This window comes from Elephas maximus, chromosome 12 (assembly GCF_024166365.1).
Source record: "Elephas maximus indicus isolate mEleMax1 chromosome 12, mEleMax1 primary haplotype, whole genome shotgun sequence".
NCBI lineage: Eukaryota > Metazoa > Chordata > Mammalia > Proboscidea > Elephantidae > Elephas > Elephas maximus.
Window position 1 is genome coordinate 75,919,965 of NC_064830.1, and position 19,264 is coordinate 75,939,228.

Here is a 19,264-nt window from a genome sequence, read left to right on the forward strand (position 1 = left end):
TGAAATAAGTCAATCACAAAAGGACAAATATTGTATGGTCCCACTATTATAAAAAGTCAAGAATAGATATACACACAGAAAGCAAAGATCTTTGATGGTTACAAGGAATGGGAGTGAGAGGGAGGGGGAATCACTTTCTAGACAGTAGACACTTGTTACTTTTGGTGATGGGGAAGGCAATCCCAAATATGAATGAAGTCAGCACAACTTGACCAAGTAAATAAAGACACTAAGAAGTACACAAGAAAAAGGGACAATTTTGGTAAGTGCTATAACATACAATTCTGCAACAACAGTAATAACAACCAAAAAATATGTGTGTGGTTACATGGGAAGGTATGTATGCATATATGTGTACCGGAATGCATATGTAAGTAAATGCACGTGCACGTATGGTGTATCTGTAGGTGTATGTATATACATGTTTGTGTGGCTGCATATATATCCACATATATAACAAAGCACATAAGGGTAATTACAGAGGCTTCCTAGACATATCCAAGTTCAAGGGATTGGTTTACTGGGTTAAAAGGCTTAGGACCACAGTCTTGGGGGACAGCTTAGTCAACTGGCATAACACAGTTCATAAAGATAATGTTCTACATCCTAGTTTGGTGAGTAGCACCTGAGGTCTTAAAAGCTTGGGTGTGGCCATTTAAGATACAACTATTGGTCTCTACTTGTACAGAGCAAAAGAGAAAGAAGGAAATCAAAGGCTCAAAGAAGTAACTAGTCCACAGGGCTAAGAGCCCACACAAACAACAGCCTCCTCTAACCTGAGAACTAGATGGTGCCCTGCTACCACTACTAACTGTTCTGACCGGAAGCACAATAGAAGGTCCTGGATAGAATATGAGAAACATGCGAAACAAAACTCTAATTCCTAAAAATGGCCAGGCCTACTGGACCAACAGGACTAGAGGAACCTCCCTGAGACTATCACCCTAAAATACCCTTTTAACTTGGAACTGAGGCTATTTCTGGAGGTCACCTTTCAGTCAAATAATAGATTTGCTTATAAAATAAACAGTATCACCCATGAGTAAATGTGCTCCCTTAAACAATTAACTATATAAGACCAAATTGTCAACATTTACCAAAAATCAAATACAAGAAAGCAAGGAGGGGAAGGGAAGCTAAATCAATGAAAACAGAACAAACAGAATGGAAATAATGTAAATGATGACACATTGTGAAAATTTTAACCAATGGTACAGAACAATTTGTATAAAAATTGTTAATCTGCTGGTAAGCTTTCACCTAAAACACAATTAAATATTATTTAAAAAAAAAAGATGGTTTCAAAAGAGAGAATGATTTACAAAAGAACTAAAGAGAACATCCTTAAATGAAAAAAAAAAAAAAGTCAATGAAATTAAAAACACAATGAATGGGCTAAACAGCAGATTAGAGGCAAGAGGAAGTTACTAAACTCAAAGATAGATGTGAAAAAACTAACCAAAAGGCAGTGGAGACATAAAGAGATGGGAAATATCAGAGACTGATGGGATATGGAGTGGCAAGATTCAATACACAGCTAACCGAAGTTCCAGAAGGTAAGAGGAGAGAAAATTAGGAAGCGGTCATATTTGAAAAGTGAATTTTGCAGAAATGATTTTAAAATAATTAATCTTCAGGTTAAATAAATCCCAAGCGGGATTAAAAAAAAAAAAAAAATTATCACTTCCGTATATCACAGTGAAAATAGCAGAACACCAAAGACAGAAAATCTTAAAAATTAGTAGAGATGTAAGCACAAAACCATGTAAATTGTCCTAGAGGTGCATTTTGGGATTTTCAGGCATAATGATGATAATATCAGACTTCCACCTAACCATGTTCTAACATAGAAATAAACTGCATTAACCAACCAACTCAAATATTACTTTTAAACTTAATTGCACCCTGTAGAATTGTTAAAGAAACACCCAGTGAACCTCTTTAAATCAGAATCTGTATACCCAAGACACCTCAAAGCGGCAACACAAACAGATACATGTATACCAATGTTCACTGGTTCACTGCAGCACTAGTCACAATAGCCAAAAGTTGGAAACAAAGGATGAATGGATAAACAAAATGTGGTACACATTTTGTTACTGTTGTTGTTGAGTGCTATCAAGTTGATTCCGACTCACAGTGATCCCTTGTGACAGAAAAGAAGTGTCCCATAGGGTTCTCTTGGTTGTAACCTTTATGGAAGCAGATCACCAGGTCTTTCTCCCATGGAGTGGCTGGTAAGTTCAAACTGCTGACCTTTGATTAGAAGCAGAGCACTTAACTGTTGTGCCTCCAGGGCTCCTTGGTATATATACACAATGGAATATTACTCAGCTATAAAGAGGAATGAAGTCCTAATGTATGCCAAAACAAATGAACTAGAAACCATTACGCTTAATGAAATAAATCACAAAAGGACAAATACTTTGTGATTTCACTTATCTGATATAAACATGTAGAAAACAAAAATTAGTGGTAACCAGGGAAGAGAAAAGAGGGAGTTTTTGATTAGTGTGAAATGAATGGATATTCCTGGTGGTGGGATAATTTGGAAAAAGATAGCAAGAATGGTTGCACAATTTGAAGAATGTAATCATTTCCTTAAAAAGCTAGAAATAAGAATATCATATGACCCAGCAATTTCACTCCTTGAAATATATCCTAGAGAAATAAGAGCGGTCACATGAATAGATACATGCACACCCATGTTCACTGCAGCATTGTTTACCATAGCAAAAAAAGATGAAAACAATCTAGGTGCCCATTAATAGAGAAATGGATAAACAAAATATGCTACATACACACAATGATAAAAAACAATGATGAATCCAGGAAACATTTCACAACATGTATGAATCTGGAGGGCACTCTGCTAAGTGAAATTAGTCAGTCACAAAAGGACAAATATTGTATAAGACCACTATTGTGAAAACTCAAGAAAAGGTTTAAACACAGAAGAAAACATTCTTGGATAGTTACGAAGGTAGGGAAGGAGGGAGAGGGGTATTCACCAACTAGACAGTAGACAAGAACCATGTTAGGTGAAGGGAAGGACAATGTAATACACCATACTGGGGAAGTCAGCACAACTGGACTAAAGCAAAAGCTAGTAAGTTTTCTGAACACAACCAAACACTTTGTGGGACAGAGTGGCTGGGACTGGGGTCTGAGGACCATGGTTTCGGGGGACAGCTAGGTCAACTGGCATAACAAAATTTATTAAGACAATGTTCTGCATCCCACTTTGGTGAGTGCCGTCTAGGGTCTTAAAAGCTTGAGAGTGGCCATCTAAGATGCATCAATTTGGAGCAACCTACTTAGAGCAAAGGAGAATGAAGAACACTAAAGACACAAGGAAACTATTAGCCCAAGAGACAAAGGGTCCACATAAAACAGAGACTCCACCAGCCTGAGACCAGAAGAACTAGATGGTAACCGGTTATCACCAATGACTGCCCCGACAGGGAACACAGCAGAGAGACCCTGACGGAGCAGGAGAGAAGTGTGGAATAGAACTCAAATTCACGTAAAAACACCAGACTTAATGGTCTGACTGAGACTGGAGAAACCCCCGAAACCACAGCCCCGGATGCTATGTTAACCCAGAACTAAAATCATTCCTGAAGACCACTCTTCAGACAAAGATTAGACTGGACTACAAAACATAAAATACTCGTGAAGAGTGTGCTTCTTAGTTCAAGCAGATACAGGAGACCAAAGTGGCGGCTCCTATCTGGAGGCAGGATGAGAAGGCAGGAAGCCACAAGAGCTGGTTGGATGGACACAGGAAACTCGGGGTGGAAAGTGGGAGCATGCTGTCACATTGTAGGGACTGCAACTAGTGTCACAGGACAATATGTGTAAAAAATTTTGTATGAAAGATTAACTTGAGCTATAAACTTTCACCTAAAGTACAATTAAAAAAAAGAACAGGGATGCTTGCTTCTCTCTTCCTTACCCTTGCAAAAGAAAACTCTGGTGTCAGAACATTTCAGAAAGAGTCGCCCAAAGCATTCTGAGAGACAATATCATTGTTCATTTCAGGAAAATGAGTGTTCTAAAGTCCTTGCGTAGATGAACTCAATGGTGTTGGTAAAATCTTTGTCCAATTCTAAACTGCTAACAATAAAACTCCCAATGGCGTATATGAAAGGCACTGTAGGAGTTTAAACGTTGTATAGTACAAATTTCTAGGCTTCGGGTTAACTGTGCAGTGAGGTCCTGAATACACATGTAACTCTTTTCCACAGAATGTGGTTTTACTGGAGTTGCCACATTTCCACTGAAATGCATCAGATCTGGAGAAAATCATCCTAAGCTGTTGAAGTTAAAAATCGATCATTTCAAAAACAGATGAATTAGATACCATACCAAGATTTTGATGTGGTCCACTTTTTTCAAACTTTCTTGCAACCGTTGACTCTGTAAGTGACAAGGAACAGCTCATATAATTTCATTAGACTGACATAACAAATTAATAAGCCATTTTCATAAGGGCCTTTGCAGGTCTGCAAATAAGGATCTCAGGCAGGCAAAAGGCAATCTTGGCATTTCAACCTCTGCACACAATCCCCAACCTTTCAGTTATAAGCTCCATTTAGTGGTTCAAGAAAAGCTTTTTCTAATGAGACGTTATGTGAATGTCATATTAACAATATAAGTCATTCATTCAAAAACTACTGAGTACAAATGTGTGCAAGGCGCAGTACTAGATACTGGGGGAAGGGGACCAAAGATAAATGAGATGGCACAGTAGTATGGTTAACAGCGTGGGTCTGCAGTCAGTCACACCTAGGTTCAAAACCTGGCTCTGCCACTGACCACCTGTAGGGCCATGGATAAGTTACTTAATCTACCGCTTACTAGCTATCACACTGGACAAGTTATTAAATCTGTGTTTCAGTTCCCTCAGCTATAAAATGAGGAGGATAGTATCTACCTTACAGGTATGTTGTGAAGACTAAAAGAGTTGATGTATGTTAAATGCTTAGCAACAGAACCTAGAACACAGTAAGCATTACGTAAGCGATGGCTACCGTCGGCATCAACATCATCATACTACTCTCTCGATCCCAGTTAAATCATTAAATCCTTGCTATGGGGAGAAAAATAGTATCTACACATTGCACATTGGATAGATCCTCATGGAAACTGCTTCTCAGTGTGTTGTTATCAGTGGACCTCACCATCTGGTGAACTTCTGGGGCTCCGGTGAGAGGATGCATGTGAAGTGCTTCGTGGTGCTCGGCACTGAGAAATGCTCAGTAACTGCTACCATGAGGATGATGATGGTGAGGGAGATGAAAAGGAGGACAAGGAAAAGAATACTGATTTTTACTCTCAGAAAACCCTTGATCTAGGGGAACATAAGGCATGAATGTACAAAGCTGGCCATATTTGCAAAAGTTTCATGCAGTTTAGCATATGCCTGTTTTCCGTAGTGGTGAGTAAGCAACAGGACATCACTCAAGTCCTCCCGAGTATTTGGGATCAGCTACAGTTTTTGCTTGAAGGGAAAATGCCAGAGCTGTGGTGACCTCAAGGGTTTGGTAGCTAATGTTGTCATTATTTTCCTGTACTTCATAGGCCAAGGGGAATTGAAAAACTCTCCCTTGAGTGCCCAAACTGTCCCCAAACTAAGTTACTACAGCAATAAAGGCTTCTCCTTCTTAAGAGCCAAATCTGAAGAAGTGAGCTAACAGCACAGTGAAAAAAATGTTTTTAGTGTGGTGCTTTTTTAAATATAATAAACAAAAATCCTAAAATTAGCTTGTAGTGTAAAAACAGTAAGAACCAAGGTCTGTTGCTAGAGCAATATAAAAATACTGATTTTTCTTAAACATAAGAATGACACTTGGGAAAATGCCAATTCCCTAAGATTATATTTAAAACACAGATTTATTATTAAACCTATTTGAGTAACTTAACTATATGGCCAAGTACTACTGTAAGTTTTACATGTATTCACTCGTTAAATCCTCAAAATAATCTTCTGTTATATCATTATCCCCATTTTACAGATGAGACAACAGAGGTGTAGAGAGGTGACATCATGCTTTTAAGCTTAAGAGGTTAGCCTTCGAGCTGCATAAATACGATTTTTTTTTTCCTGTGGCTTACTTAACTATAGCATAATTATATACGTTTCACAACTGTTGCTGTTAGGTGCCGTCGAGTTGGTTCCCACTGCTAGCAACTCTACGAGTCTATGTTTCACAGTTAACACACACACAATTAGAACACCTCAAATCTATGGACAGAAGATTACAACTGTCCCCAGAGCCCCTCAATTTGGGAGCCCAAGCAGCTGATGTTAAAAATATACAAGCAATCCACAATCAAACCCCAACCTTCAAATTCCCTCATCCTCAAGGGTAGATCAGTCACATGAGATATATCCCCCTTTTCCACCTTTCTCCACTCCTTGGCTGTTATCTTGTGACTTCTTTTCTCATTCCATGCTGACACTGGCATTCATTTTAGTCTGATTCCATCTGGACACAAATCCTGGGACAACCCCAGCAGTCCCCCAGAACTTCAAAAAAGAAACATATACATGCAGGGCAATCAGTCTGCTTGCTTATGCTATGGGTAAACCCAGACAATGAGGTTACTGGATGGATGGAAAACAAATGAAGTCTTTTTCTATCTTTGCTTTTCCCGTGGAATATTTGTGACTCATTTAAACTTTGCGTTTCTACTCACCAGTTGGCAGGCATGTTTTATCCTTTCCACAACCCCATCAAGACCCAAGTATTGTAAAGACAGCCATAGTGGCAGGGCACGGAGTTTGTCTGCTGGCTTGTTTGATGTAAGGCCAGCAACTAAAGTCTGAAAAAAATAATATGGGTTTATTAATCGAAGCCATTGAAATCACACAACAACTAACCAGTTACTATTTACTACATACTTAGCACATGGCAGATACTATGACAATCACTTTGTTTCCATTACTCAAATGAGGTAAGGATTCTAGGCAGCTTAGCTCAGAGACCTTGCTTTTTCCAAGGGTTTGTGGCTAAGAAGTGGGAAAGCCAGGATTAGAATCCAGATTGGTCAAATCTCAAAGCTGGAGCACTTAGTCACTCAAAAGGCAGCCCCTTCCAAGGGAGCTGTGAGTGTCCTCAAACACCTGGCCATTATCACCTGAGCAAGACACTCCCTGTTCTAGCAGTAAGCACGTAAAGCTTATTTTGCACCTGCCTATCACTAATGGACCCACTATCAACGATACTATGGCTTTTTTAAAAACACGTTACAACATTTTAGATAACAGAGACCAGGAACCTTAAAATATGGACTCAGTAATTCCACTTCTAGGACCCTATTTGAAGGAAAGAATTTGAAATGTGGAAAGATGTTCATTGTTTCATTACTTCAGTAACAAAAATTTGAAAATATCCTCAGAGATCACAGAGAACAATTAAATAAATGGTGGTATTTAACTGATAGGCTATTACACATCCATAAAATGTCATTAAAAATTCTTCATACAAAAGTCTACCAGACTGTCAGCCTACACAAGCCACGGCCTCATCTACTCTGAGACCAGAAGAACTAAATGGCAACCAGCTACCATCAATGACCATTCTGACTGGGGTCATGACAGACGATCCTGGATAGAATCAGAGACAAATGTAGAACAAAACTCAAATTTTTAAAAAAGGCCAGACTAACTGAACCAGTTGAGACCAGAGGACTCCTTGAGGCTATGGCCCGGAGGCACTCTTTAAATTCTGAACCCAAACTATCCTGAGATCACCTTTTAGTGAAATAACAGAGTGGCACACAAAATAAAGATATTACCCATGAGAACAGTGCTCTACTAAAAAACCATCTGTATGACATCGAAAGGTCAGCATTTACTTTAAAGCAAAGACAGGAACATAAGGGGGCAGCGAAACTAGAGTACTGGAAATGAAATGACCAGAACACAATTAGAGAGAATGTTGACATATTATGAAAAATGTAATTAATGTCAATGAACAATTTGTGTGAAAACTGTCAGATGAGAACGTAACTCGGTGGGTAAACTAACCAAAAACACACTAAAATATTATTTTAAATTCTTCACACATGGAGAAGTCTGAGAACAAACAGAAAAAGCACATAGTATGATTCCACTTATGTTAAAAAGTTTTTGAAAAACACAAGACGGAACCATGTTGTTGCTGTTGTTAGGTGCCGTCGAGTCGGTTCCAACTCGCAGTGACCCTATGTATCACAGAACGAAACGATGCCTGGTCCTGTGCCATCCTTAAAACTGCTATGTTTTAGCCCATTGTTGCAGTAACTGTATCAATCCATCTCACTGACGGTCTTCCTCTTTTCCAGTGACCCTGAACTTTACTAAGCATGATGTCCTTCTCCAGAGACTGATCCCTCCTGACAACAAAGTATGTAAGATACAGTCTCGCCATCCTTGCTTCTAAGGAGCATTCTGGTTGTACTTATTCTAAGACAGATTTGTTCATTCTTTTGGCAGTCCACGGTATTATTCGATAATCTTCACCAACACCACAATTCCAAAGGCATCAATTCTTTGGTCTTCCTTACTCATTGTCCAGCTTTCATATGCATCTCATGCGATTGACAATACCATGGCTTGGGTCAGGAGCACCTTACTTTTCAAGGTGACATCTTTGCTTTTCAACACTTTAAAGAGGTCCTTTACAGGAGATTTGTCCAATGCAATGCGTCATTTGATTTCTTGACCGCTGCTTCCATGGGTGTCGATGGTGGATCCAAGTAATATGAAATCCTTGACAACTTGAATCTTTTCTCTGTTTATCATGATGTGTCTTATTGGTCCAGTTGTGAGGATTTTTATTTTATGTTGAGGTGTAATCCATACTGAAGGCTGTGATCTTTGATCTTCATTAGTAAGTGCTTCAAGTCCTCTTCACTTTCAGCAAGCAAGGTTGTGTTATCTGCATAACGCAGGTTGTTAATGAGTCTTCCTCCAATCCTGAGGCCCCGTTCTTCTCCATATTGTCCAGCTTATCGGATTATTTGCTCAGCATATGGATTGAATAGTTATGATGAAAGAATACAACCCTGACGCACACCCTTCCTGACTTAAAACCACTCAGTATCCCCTTGTTCTGTCCGAACAACTGCGTCTTGATCTACGCACAGGTTTCTCGTGAGCGCAATTAAGTGTTCTGGAATTCCCATTCTTTGCAATGTTATCCATAATTTGTTATGATCCACACAGTCGAATGCCTTTCCATACTCAATAAAATACCTTCTGGTATTCTCTGCTTTCAGCCATGATCCATCTGACATAAACAATCTCTCTGGCTCCACGTCCTCTTCTGAATCCAGCCTGAATTTCTGGTAGTTCCCTGTTGATATACTGCTGCAAGCCGCTTTTGAATGATCTTCAGCAAAATTTTGCTTGCATAGGCTATTAACATTCGATTGGATCACTTTTCTTGGGAATAGGCATAAATATGGATCTCTTCCAGTCAGCTGGCCAGGTAGCTGTCTTCCAAATTTCTTGGCATAAATGAGTGAGCACCTCCAGCACTGCATCCATTTGCTGAAACATCTTAATTGATATCCCATCAATTCCTGGACCCTTGTTTTTCGCCAACACCTTCAGTGCAGGCTGGACTTCTTCCTTCAGTACCATCGGTTCCTGATCATATGCTACCTCTTGAAATGGCTGAATATCGACTAATTCTTTTTGGTATAATGACTCTGTGTACTCCTTCCATCTTCTTTTTTTCCCCAAGCCAAACTGTATCCAGCTTTATTAAAGATACTTTTCATTAACAATTATGGTATTTCAGGCAGGACATGGGCAGACAGACAATTGTTAACAGTATACGACAACTTTCCAACTCCCTTCTTCAATGGACTACCAAAATCAGAAAGCCACTATAAAACCCAGTGAAGTCTTCATTTGATGCTCTCAACAGGGAAAGTTTAGAGTGAGGGCTGACATTTCACATTTAGCATGTTAACAACTCTTCACAAGCTGACCCTGACTTTCAAAAAATGAAATGAAAATGGCAGAACTATCAATCCAAAGATCCACAATCTAAAAAAGGGAACTGCTGCTCTTTTGAGGGACGCCACTGAGACGGCATCCCTGCAAAGTCCAGATTGCCTGACATACTGGTAACCAATTTTTCTGGGTCAGATCCCAACAGGTCTCTGGGTTTACGGGAGTCAACTCTATGCTAAAGGCAGAGAAAGAGAAGAGGACATGAGGACGTAAAAACAAATTTTATTTTTTCCACACAAGGCATTTGTGCCAAGGTGGCTAATGTGTGTCAACCTCAGGGAATCCCTCTTCCTGGGAACCAAGAGAAAGTCTCTCAAAACTAGAAGGGAGTTTTCTTCCATCATCAATCCAGCTTCAGAGAAATTCTGTTAGTGACATTTGCCCCTTCCCCATAAAACAGCAATGAAGTGTTCTGTGTGCTAACAACATAGCTTAAAAAAAAAAAGTAAAACAAAATTTTGCCTTTTTATAAAACTTGATAAAGAATAATATCTCAAACTGTACAGTCGCCAGAAGTACACTGTTATCAAAAATGCACACACTTCACTTGGCATCTCTAGCACCTTCAGCTTTCTGTGCCTGGTCTGTTTTGGCATCTCCATTTTCTGCAGGGTTATTCCCATCCTTGCCAGCATCAGCTTTCCCCTTTTCCCCTTGGGTACCTTCTCTCCCTTCTTTGCAGGGGCCTTTTTAGGCTTAGGCTCTGGCTTTGGAGGAGCAGGTTTAGCGGATAACCTTGCAGATCTCCTCTGTGGTTCTTCCTTCGCCTTGGCTTTATTTCCCCTAGCATCCCCTTGAGCCTTTCTCTTGGGCATGGTGGTGATGGTGGTGGGACGCAGGTGCTAAACACGAGGATGCAGCGGTGCGTGAGCTTTGGTGGATCCGGGGATCGTTCTCGCCTCTTCTTCACACTGCTCCCCTTCCATCTTCTTTTGATGCTTCCTGCATCATTTAATATTTTCCCCATAGAATCCTCCACTATTGCAACTACAGGCTTGACTTTTTTCTTCAGTTCTTTCAGCTTGAGAAACGCTGAGCGTGTTCTTCCCTTTTGGTTTTCTATCTCCAGCTCTTTGCACATGTCATTACTTTGTCTTCTCGAGCCGCCCTTTGAAATCTTCTGCTTCAGTTCTTTTACTTCATCAATTCTTCGTTTTGCTTTAACTGCTCGACGTTCGAGACCAAGTTTCAGAGTTTCCTCTGACATCCATCTTGGTCTTTTCAATAACCTCTTGCTTTCTGCATGTATGATGTCCTTGATGTCATTCCAGAACTTGTCTGGTCTTTGGTCAATGCATCAAATCTACTCTTGAGATGGCCTCTAAATTCTGGTGGGATATACTCGAGGTCTTACTTTGGCTCTCGTGGACTTGTTCTGATTTTCTTCAGTTTCAACTTGAACTTGCATATGAGGAACTTATGGTCTGATCCTCAGCTTTTCCATCATCTCTCTTTCCAAAGATGTAATTGATTTGATTCCTGTGTATTCCATCTGGTGAGGCCCAGGTCCTGTTTATGTTGGTGAAAAAAGGTATTTGCAATGAAGAAGTCGTTGGCCTTGCAAAATTCTATCATTTGATCTCCAGCATCGTTTCTATCACCAAGGCCATATTTTCCAACTACCGATCCTCTTCTTTGTTTTCAACTTTCACATGCCAATCGCTGGTAATTATCAATGCATCCTGATTGCATGTTTGATCAATTTCAGACTGCAGCAGCTGATAAAAATCTTCAATTTTTTCATCTTTGGCCTTGCTGGTTGGTGTGTAAATTTGAATAACAGTCCTATTAGCTGGCCTTCCTTGTAGGCATATGGATGTTATCCTATCACTGACAGCGTTGTACTTCAGGATAGATCTTGAAATGTTCTTTTTGACGATGAATGCAACACCATTCCTCTTCAAGCTGTCATTCCCAGCAAAGCAGACCATATGGTTGTCCGATTTAAAGTGGCCAATACCAGTCCATTTCAGCTCACTAATGCCTAAGATATCGATGTTTATGCATCCCATTTCACTTTTGACGATTTCCAATTCTCCTAGGTTCATACTTCACATTCCAGGTTCCGATTACTAATGGAAGTTTGCAGCTGTTTCTTCTCATTCTGAGTCGCGCCACATCAGCAAATGAGGGTCCCGAAAGCTTGACTCCATCCACATTATTAAGGTCGACTCTACTCGAGGAGGCAGCTCTTCCTCAGTTGTCTTCTGAGTGCCTTCCAACCTGGGGGGCTCATCTTCCAGCACTATAACAGACAATGTTGCGTTGCTATTCATAAGGTTTTCACTGGCTAATTCTTTTCAGAAGTAGACTGCTGGGTCCTTTTTCCTAGTCTGTCTTAGTCTAGAAGCTCAGCTGAAACCTGTCCCCCATGGGTGATGCTGCTGGTATCTGAATACTAGTGGCATAGCTTCCAGCATCACAGCCACACGCAAGCCCCCACAGTATGACAAACCGACAAACATGTGGGGGAGAAGGAACCATACACATACACACAAAAAACACAAAGAGGAAATAAGGAAAAATTCCACTTTTTTCCTTAGTTTTTCTATATTTTTCCACCAAACTCAGTAATGATTATTAGCCATCCCCCTTACCCCTGATGAGAGCAAGCTTACCAAGGCAGGATCATCGTGCTTGTAAAGTGTAACTGCAGGAACAGCTGGCAAACCTAGCCATGGGCCAGGAGTTAACGTCATGCTGTCACATTTGGTTGCAGCCTACCAAAAGGAGAACAATGCTTTGTTAAATCAGGAGAGAGAATACGCTAAAAATCAACACCCTCTTCCCTTCATAAAAGTAGCAAAAAGCTATCAGGAACTGCGTGACTCTGAATTCCTGCCTGCAGATACCAGCATTTAGTAAATCAACAACTTACCAGCACCGATGAGGATACATAACCTAGAGCCAATGTTGCCAGATTCACACTGAAAGAAAAAACCCCAGTTTAATTATTTACTGTTGCTTATTCATGAAGTATTTAACTAAAAAAAAAAAAAGGCCGTGCTGTTACAAGCTGACATTTAAATGTCTTTCAGTTGTGTTATTAGCTTTTATACTGGCAACAGAAAATGTGGTTTATACCAATTTCAGGAAAACCCTGAAAATTCATTTTAATCCAAATGTATTTTAGAGATGTCTACTACTACTTATTTCATATAATGAGTGTGCCATTTTACAAGATTTCACAGCTTTTTTTCATATATTCTTTTCCAGAAAAATAAAATAAAAATGGGTGTTACCTTGTTATGATGTGGTTTATATGGGGCTATGGGCTACCCTGCATCCTCTCCCCACTTCTTCTCTTAACAGTGCCAACCACCTTCTGGGAAACCATCCCAGTCTCCTCTATCAGATCACGAGCTCTGGCTAGAGGAGACATCACCACCTATTCCAGAGGTGGGCAAATAACCCAAACTACTCAAGTATCACATTTCCCTGGCCATGGTGACTGTTCAGTATGAGACTTGTGCTAGGACTTCTGGCCCACTGCATGAATCTGAGAGAAGACTGGAGCTGCTGCTACTTTGTACCACAACAGGAAAGCCTACCTATAAGTAGAGCCAATATAGAGGAAACTGAGCTGAGCCAAGTGATGGGGATGGAGAGAGAGAAACAGAAACAGAGACTGAATCCTGGTTGATACTCTGCCTATAGACAGATCCAACACCTGTCTTTTTAGTTATGTGAGCCCATAAAGTCTCCTTTTGCTTAAGCCAATTTGGGTTATTTTGTTATTTGCAACCAAAAGAGCCCTTAATGATAAATGTTACCACAAAATGAGAGCCTGGATGCCCATCCTCCACGAGAACCGTGTGCATACTCAACATAGAGCCAATCTTACCATCTACTTACCCTTCCACGTGAAGCCACATGCCATATTGTTCACAGAGTTCTTTCAAACGCCCAATCTTATCTGTGTGCCCTACTGCTGCAGTTCCTAGGAGAAAGCAAAGAAACAAAATAGACATGTCAGGATAAAAGCTTCTTTATGCATCATTTCCCTATGAAGGAATAACTTATTATATCCCCATTTTATTGAAATTTTCTTTTTGGATTAATTTAAAATCAACTGTTACAAGTTGATCATGAAAGTATGTATCTTATGTTATATATCAAGCTTGTTATCTGTGTTATTTAAATCCTCTACTTAAATACACTCAAGTACATCAAATACACTTATTTTCTATCTACTTGATCTATTGATTGAGCTATATTCAAGTCTCCCACCAAGACTGTGGATCTGTCAATTTATGCTTATACTTTATCAGTTTTTTTTTCTCTAGACATTTCAAAATTATGTTCACATTCCTAACTATTGTGTCTCACAGTGTATTATACCTTTCATTAATACGAAGTCTATTCTATCTCATGCTAATATTGCTATAGTGCTTTCTGTTAGCATTTATCCGAGATATCCTTTTCCACCCTTTTGTTTTTCTTGTCATTTTCTGGGTTATTTTGATTTAGGTGTATCCGTCATGAAGAGTACATAGATGATTTGTTTTTGTTTTTTTTTAACCCAAACTGAGAGATTCTTCCTTTTAATATAGGTCAAGCATTCTGAAGCCAGTTTAAAAATATTAACTTTTCAAGCCACTCCTTGCTAATTTGTTTACAGATTTTGCTGGGCAGACCTTCAAACATGGAGCGTAAGTATACTGTGCAGTTACGTATGCTTTTAAGTGTCCTAAATTTTCAATTAGCAGAATTCCAACTACTGAGATTTCAAACTGCCTCAACAAATACGACTAAAGCAAAGCGTTCTACCGTGAGGGCTTATGCCATCAAAGGGTGAAAACTTTTCGTCCCTCACACATATGTCAAATTAAAAAAGAAAAATTCTCAACTGACATACTTGGTTTAGTTGAAGCAAGATCATATACGAAAGTGTGGGTTGTCTCACATGACCCCTCCATCAAAATGCAAAGCCCAGGGCTGTGTTTTAGTGACTGCAGCACTCAGCTTCCCTTTCATGGTTTTCAGCAATGTCTGCTGACCAACCCCTGGGATGGGTACTACAGTGACTGAGACGCCACACACTGGTAAGTCAGTCACATGCAAATCACGGCCTCTCCAGTCTATCAAGTCATCGAATGTGGGTGAAATTACGTTTCTTTTTAAACATACAATATGGTACGTCAGGCAGGAGGAGGTGGTGGTTTTCCTGCTAGCAATAAGATGGATATTTGGGTGGGCGTTTTTTTTTTTTTAAATAATAATATTTATTCAGGTATAATTTACATACAGTAAGATTCACTCATTAAGTTTATCATTTGATATATGTATGCAGTTAGTTACATAACCACCAACACAATCAAGACGTAAACTATTTCCAACACCCCTCATACCCCGTTGCAGTCACTCCCTCCCCATTCCTCACTGGCCTTAGGCAATGCTGATCTGTTTTCTGTCACTATGGTTCTGCCTTTCCTAGAATTTCATACAAATGAAATCATACGGTATGTAATCTTTTGTGTCTGGTTTTTTCACATAGCATAATGCTTTTGAAATTCATCCATGTTGGTGTATGTATCAGTAGCTCTTTCCATTTATTGCTGAGTAGTATTCCATTGTATAGATGCACCACAATGTTTATCCAGCTACCAGCTGAAGAGTTCCTGTGTTGTTTCCGGTTACGAACATTTGCATGCAAGTCTTCGTGTGGATGTATGTTCTCATTTCTCCTTGATAAATAACTGGAAGTGGAACTGATAGGTCATGTTAAGTGTACTCAACTTTGTAAGAAACTGCGAAACGGTTTTCCTGAGTGGCTACAACATTCTGCATTCCCACCAGCAATGTACAAGAGTTCCAACTGCTCTGTATTCTTGCCAGCATTTGCCACTGTATTTTTTTATTTTCTCCACTCATGTGTAGTAGACTCTCATTGTGGTTTTACTTTGCATTTCTGTAGTGGGCTAATGATGCTAAGCATCTTTTCAATGCATATGTTTTCTTTGGTAAAATGTCTGTTCAAATATTTTAAAAATTGTGTATTTTGTCTCCGTATTACTGACTTGTAGAGTTCTTTACGTATTCTGGATACAACCCCTTTGTCAGATACATGTTTTGCAACTATTTTTCTCCCAGTCTGTACCTCTCCTTTTAATTTTCTTAAAAGGATCTTGTGAAGAACAAAAGCTTTTAATTTTTGATGCTGTCCAATTGATTGTTCATACCTTTTGTGTCTGAAGAAATCTCCATCTAACCCAAAGTCACAAAGATCTTCTGTTTTCTTCTCAAAGTTTTTATAGTTTTAGCTCTTATATTTAAGTCTATGATGCATTTTGAATTAATTCTGGTATACAGAGTAATGTAGGGGTTGAGCTTCAATTTCTTTCTGTATGGCTATCTAATTGTGGCAAGACTACAGGTGGAAAGACTACCCTTTCTGCACTGAATTACCTTGGCATCTTAGTAAAAAATATCAAGTAACATATGGGTCTTTTTCTAAACTCTATTATCTTTGATTAATTTCAAACAGTCTTTTTTTCCCCAAAGTAATTTTTTTTTTATTGTACTTTAGATGAAGGTTTATAGAACAAACTAGCTTCTGATTAAAGAGTCAGTACACATATTATTTCATGAGGTTGGTTAACAACCCCACGTCAACACTCTCCCTTCTTGACCTTGGGTTCCCCCTTACCAGGTTTCCCGTCCCCTCCTGCCCTCTAGTCCTCGCCCCCAGGCTGGTGTGCTCCTTTAGTTTCGTTTTGTTTTATGAGCCTGTCTAATCTTTGGCTGAAGGGTGAGCCTCAGGATTGACTTCATCACTGAGCTAAAACGGAGTGCAGGCGCCATACTCTTGGAGTTTCTCCAGCCTATGTCAGGCCAGCAAGTCTGGTCTTTTTTTGCTGAGTTAGAATTTTGCTCTACATTTTTCTCCAGCTCTGTCCGGGACCCTCTATTGTGATCCCTGTCAGAGCAGTCAGTGGTGGTAGCCAAGCACCATCTAGCTGTACTGGACTCAGTCTGGTGGAGGCCACAGTAGATGTGGTCCATTAGTCCCTTGGACTAATCTGCCCCTTGTATGTTGCTCCTAAAGGGATTAGACTGCTCACAGGCTTTTTTTTTTTTTTTTACTTATTATTTTTATTATTTTTTAAAATTTTTATTAAGCTTCAAGTGAACATTTACCATTCCAATCAGCCTGTCACATGTAGGTTTACATACATCTTACTCCCTTCTCCCACTTGCTCTCCCCCTATTGAGTCAGCCCTTACAGTCTCTCGTTTCGTGCCAATTTTGCCATCTTCCCTCTCTCTCTATCTTCCCATCCCCCCTCCAGTCAAGAGTGCCTACACACTCTCCCGTGTCCACCTGATTTAATTAGCTCACTCTTCATCAGCATCTCTCTCCCCTCCACTGACCAGTCCTTTTCATGCCTGATGAGTTGTCTTCGGGGATGGTTCCTGTCCTGTGCCATCAGAAGGTCTGGGGAGCATTGCCTCTGGGATTCCTCTAGTCGCAGTCATACAGTTAAGTATGGTCTTTTTATGAGAATTTGGGGTCTGTATCCCATTGGTCTCCTGCTCCCTCAGGAGTTGTCTGTTGTGCTCCCTGACAGGACAGACATCGATTGTGGCTGGGCACCAACTAGTTCTTCTGGTCTCAGGATAATGTAGGTCTCTGGTTCATGTGGCCCTTTCTGTCTCTTGGGTTCTTAGTTGTTGTGTGACCTTGGTGTTCTTCCTTTGCCTTTGCTCCAGGTGGGTTGAGACCAATTAATGTATTTTAGATGGCCGCTTGTTGGCATTTAGGACCCCAGGCGCCACAATTCAAAGTGGGATGCAGAGTGTTTTCATAATAGAATTGTTTTGCCCATTGACTTAGAAGTCCCCTCAAACCAAGTTCCCCAGACCCCAGCCCCTGCTTCGCTGACCTTTGAAGCTTTCATTTTATCCCGGAAACCTCTTTACTTTTAATCCAGTCCAATTAGGCTGACCGTCCTTGTTTTGAGTGTTGTCTTTCCCTTCACCCAAAGCAGTTCTTATCTACAGATTGATCAATAAAAAGCCCTCTCCCTCCCTCCCTCCCTCCCCCCTTTGTAACCACATAAGTATGTGTTCTTCTCCGTTTTTTCTATTTCTCAAGATCTTATAATAGTGGTCTTATACAATATTTGTCCTTTTGCAACTGACTCATTTCGTTCAGCATAATGCCTTCCAGATTCCTCCATGTTATGAAATGTTTCAGAGATTCGTCACTGTTCTTTATCGATGCGCAGTATTCCATTGTGTGAATATACCACAATTTATTTACCCATTCGTCCGTTGATGGACATCTTGGTTGCTTCCAGCTTTTTGCTATTGTAAACAGAGCTGCAATAAACATGGGTGTGCATATATCTGTTTGTGTGAAGGCTCTTGTATCTTTAGGGTATATTCCGAGGAGTGGGATTTCTGGGTTGTATGGTAGTTCTATTTCTAACTGTTTAAGATAACGCCAGATGGATTTCCAAAGTGGTTGTACCATTTTACAATCCCACCAGCAGTGTATGAGAGTTCCAATCTCTCCGCAGCCTCTCCAACATTTATTATTTTGTGTTTTTTGAATTAATGCCAGTCTAGTTGGTGTGAGATGGAATCTCATCGTAGTTTTAATTTGCATTTCTCTAATGGCTAATGATCGAGAGCATTTTCTCATGTATCTGTTGGCTGCCTGAATATCTTCTTTAGTGAAATGTGTGTTCATATCCTTTGCCCACTTCTTGATTGGGTTGTTTGTCTTTTTGTGGTTGAGTTTTGACAGAATCATGTAGATTTTAGAGATCAGGCGCTGGTCTGAGATGTCATAGCTGAATATTCTTTCCCAGTCTGTAGGCGGTCTTTTTACTCTTTTGGTGAAGTCTTTTTAGATGAGCATAGGTGTTTGATTTTTAGGAGCTCCCAGTTATCTGGTTTCTCTTCATCATTTTTGGTAATGTTTTGTATTCTGTTTATGCCTTGTATTAGGGCTCCTAGGGTTGTCCCTATTTTTTCTTCCATGATCTTTATCGTTTTAGTCTTTATGTTTAGGTCTTTGATCCACTTGGAGTTAGTTTTTGTGCATGGTGTGAGGTATGGGTCCTGTTTCATTCTTTTGCAAATGGATATCCAGGTATGCCAGCACCATTTGTTAAAAAGACTATTATTTCCCCAATTGACTGACACTGGTCCTTTGTCAAATATCAGCTGCTCATACGTGCTCACAGGCTTTTAAGACCCCATGTGCTACCCACCAAAGTAGATTGTAAAACATTTTCTT

General features: G+C 39.9%; 1 protein-coding gene and 1 pseudogene across 3 annotated transcripts in view; both read right to left on the reverse strand.

Moving 5' to 3' along the window:
* The window catches only part of PDXDC1 (pyridoxal dependent decarboxylase domain containing 1), a 62,832-nt gene that overhangs the window by 16,882 nt on the left and 26,686 nt on the right, over positions 1-19,264 (reverse strand). For all 3 annotated transcript variants that reach the window (XM_049902790.1, XM_049902791.1, XM_049902789.1), the window contains exons 9-13: positions 13,871-13,955; positions 12,894-12,942; positions 12,634-12,735; positions 6,706-6,831; positions 4,372-4,422 (exon numbers count right to left, since the gene is read on the reverse strand). In XM_049902790.1, the coding sequence (XP_049758747.1) occupies positions 4,372-4,422; positions 6,706-6,831; positions 12,634-12,735; positions 12,894-12,942; positions 13,871-13,955 (413 nt within the window). The remainder of the gene's footprint in view (positions 1-4,371; positions 4,423-6,705; positions 6,832-12,633; positions 12,736-12,893; positions 12,943-13,870; positions 13,956-19,264) is intronic.
* On the reverse strand, positions 10,482-12,625 carry LOC126086508 (non-histone chromosomal protein HMG-17-like; annotated as a pseudogene).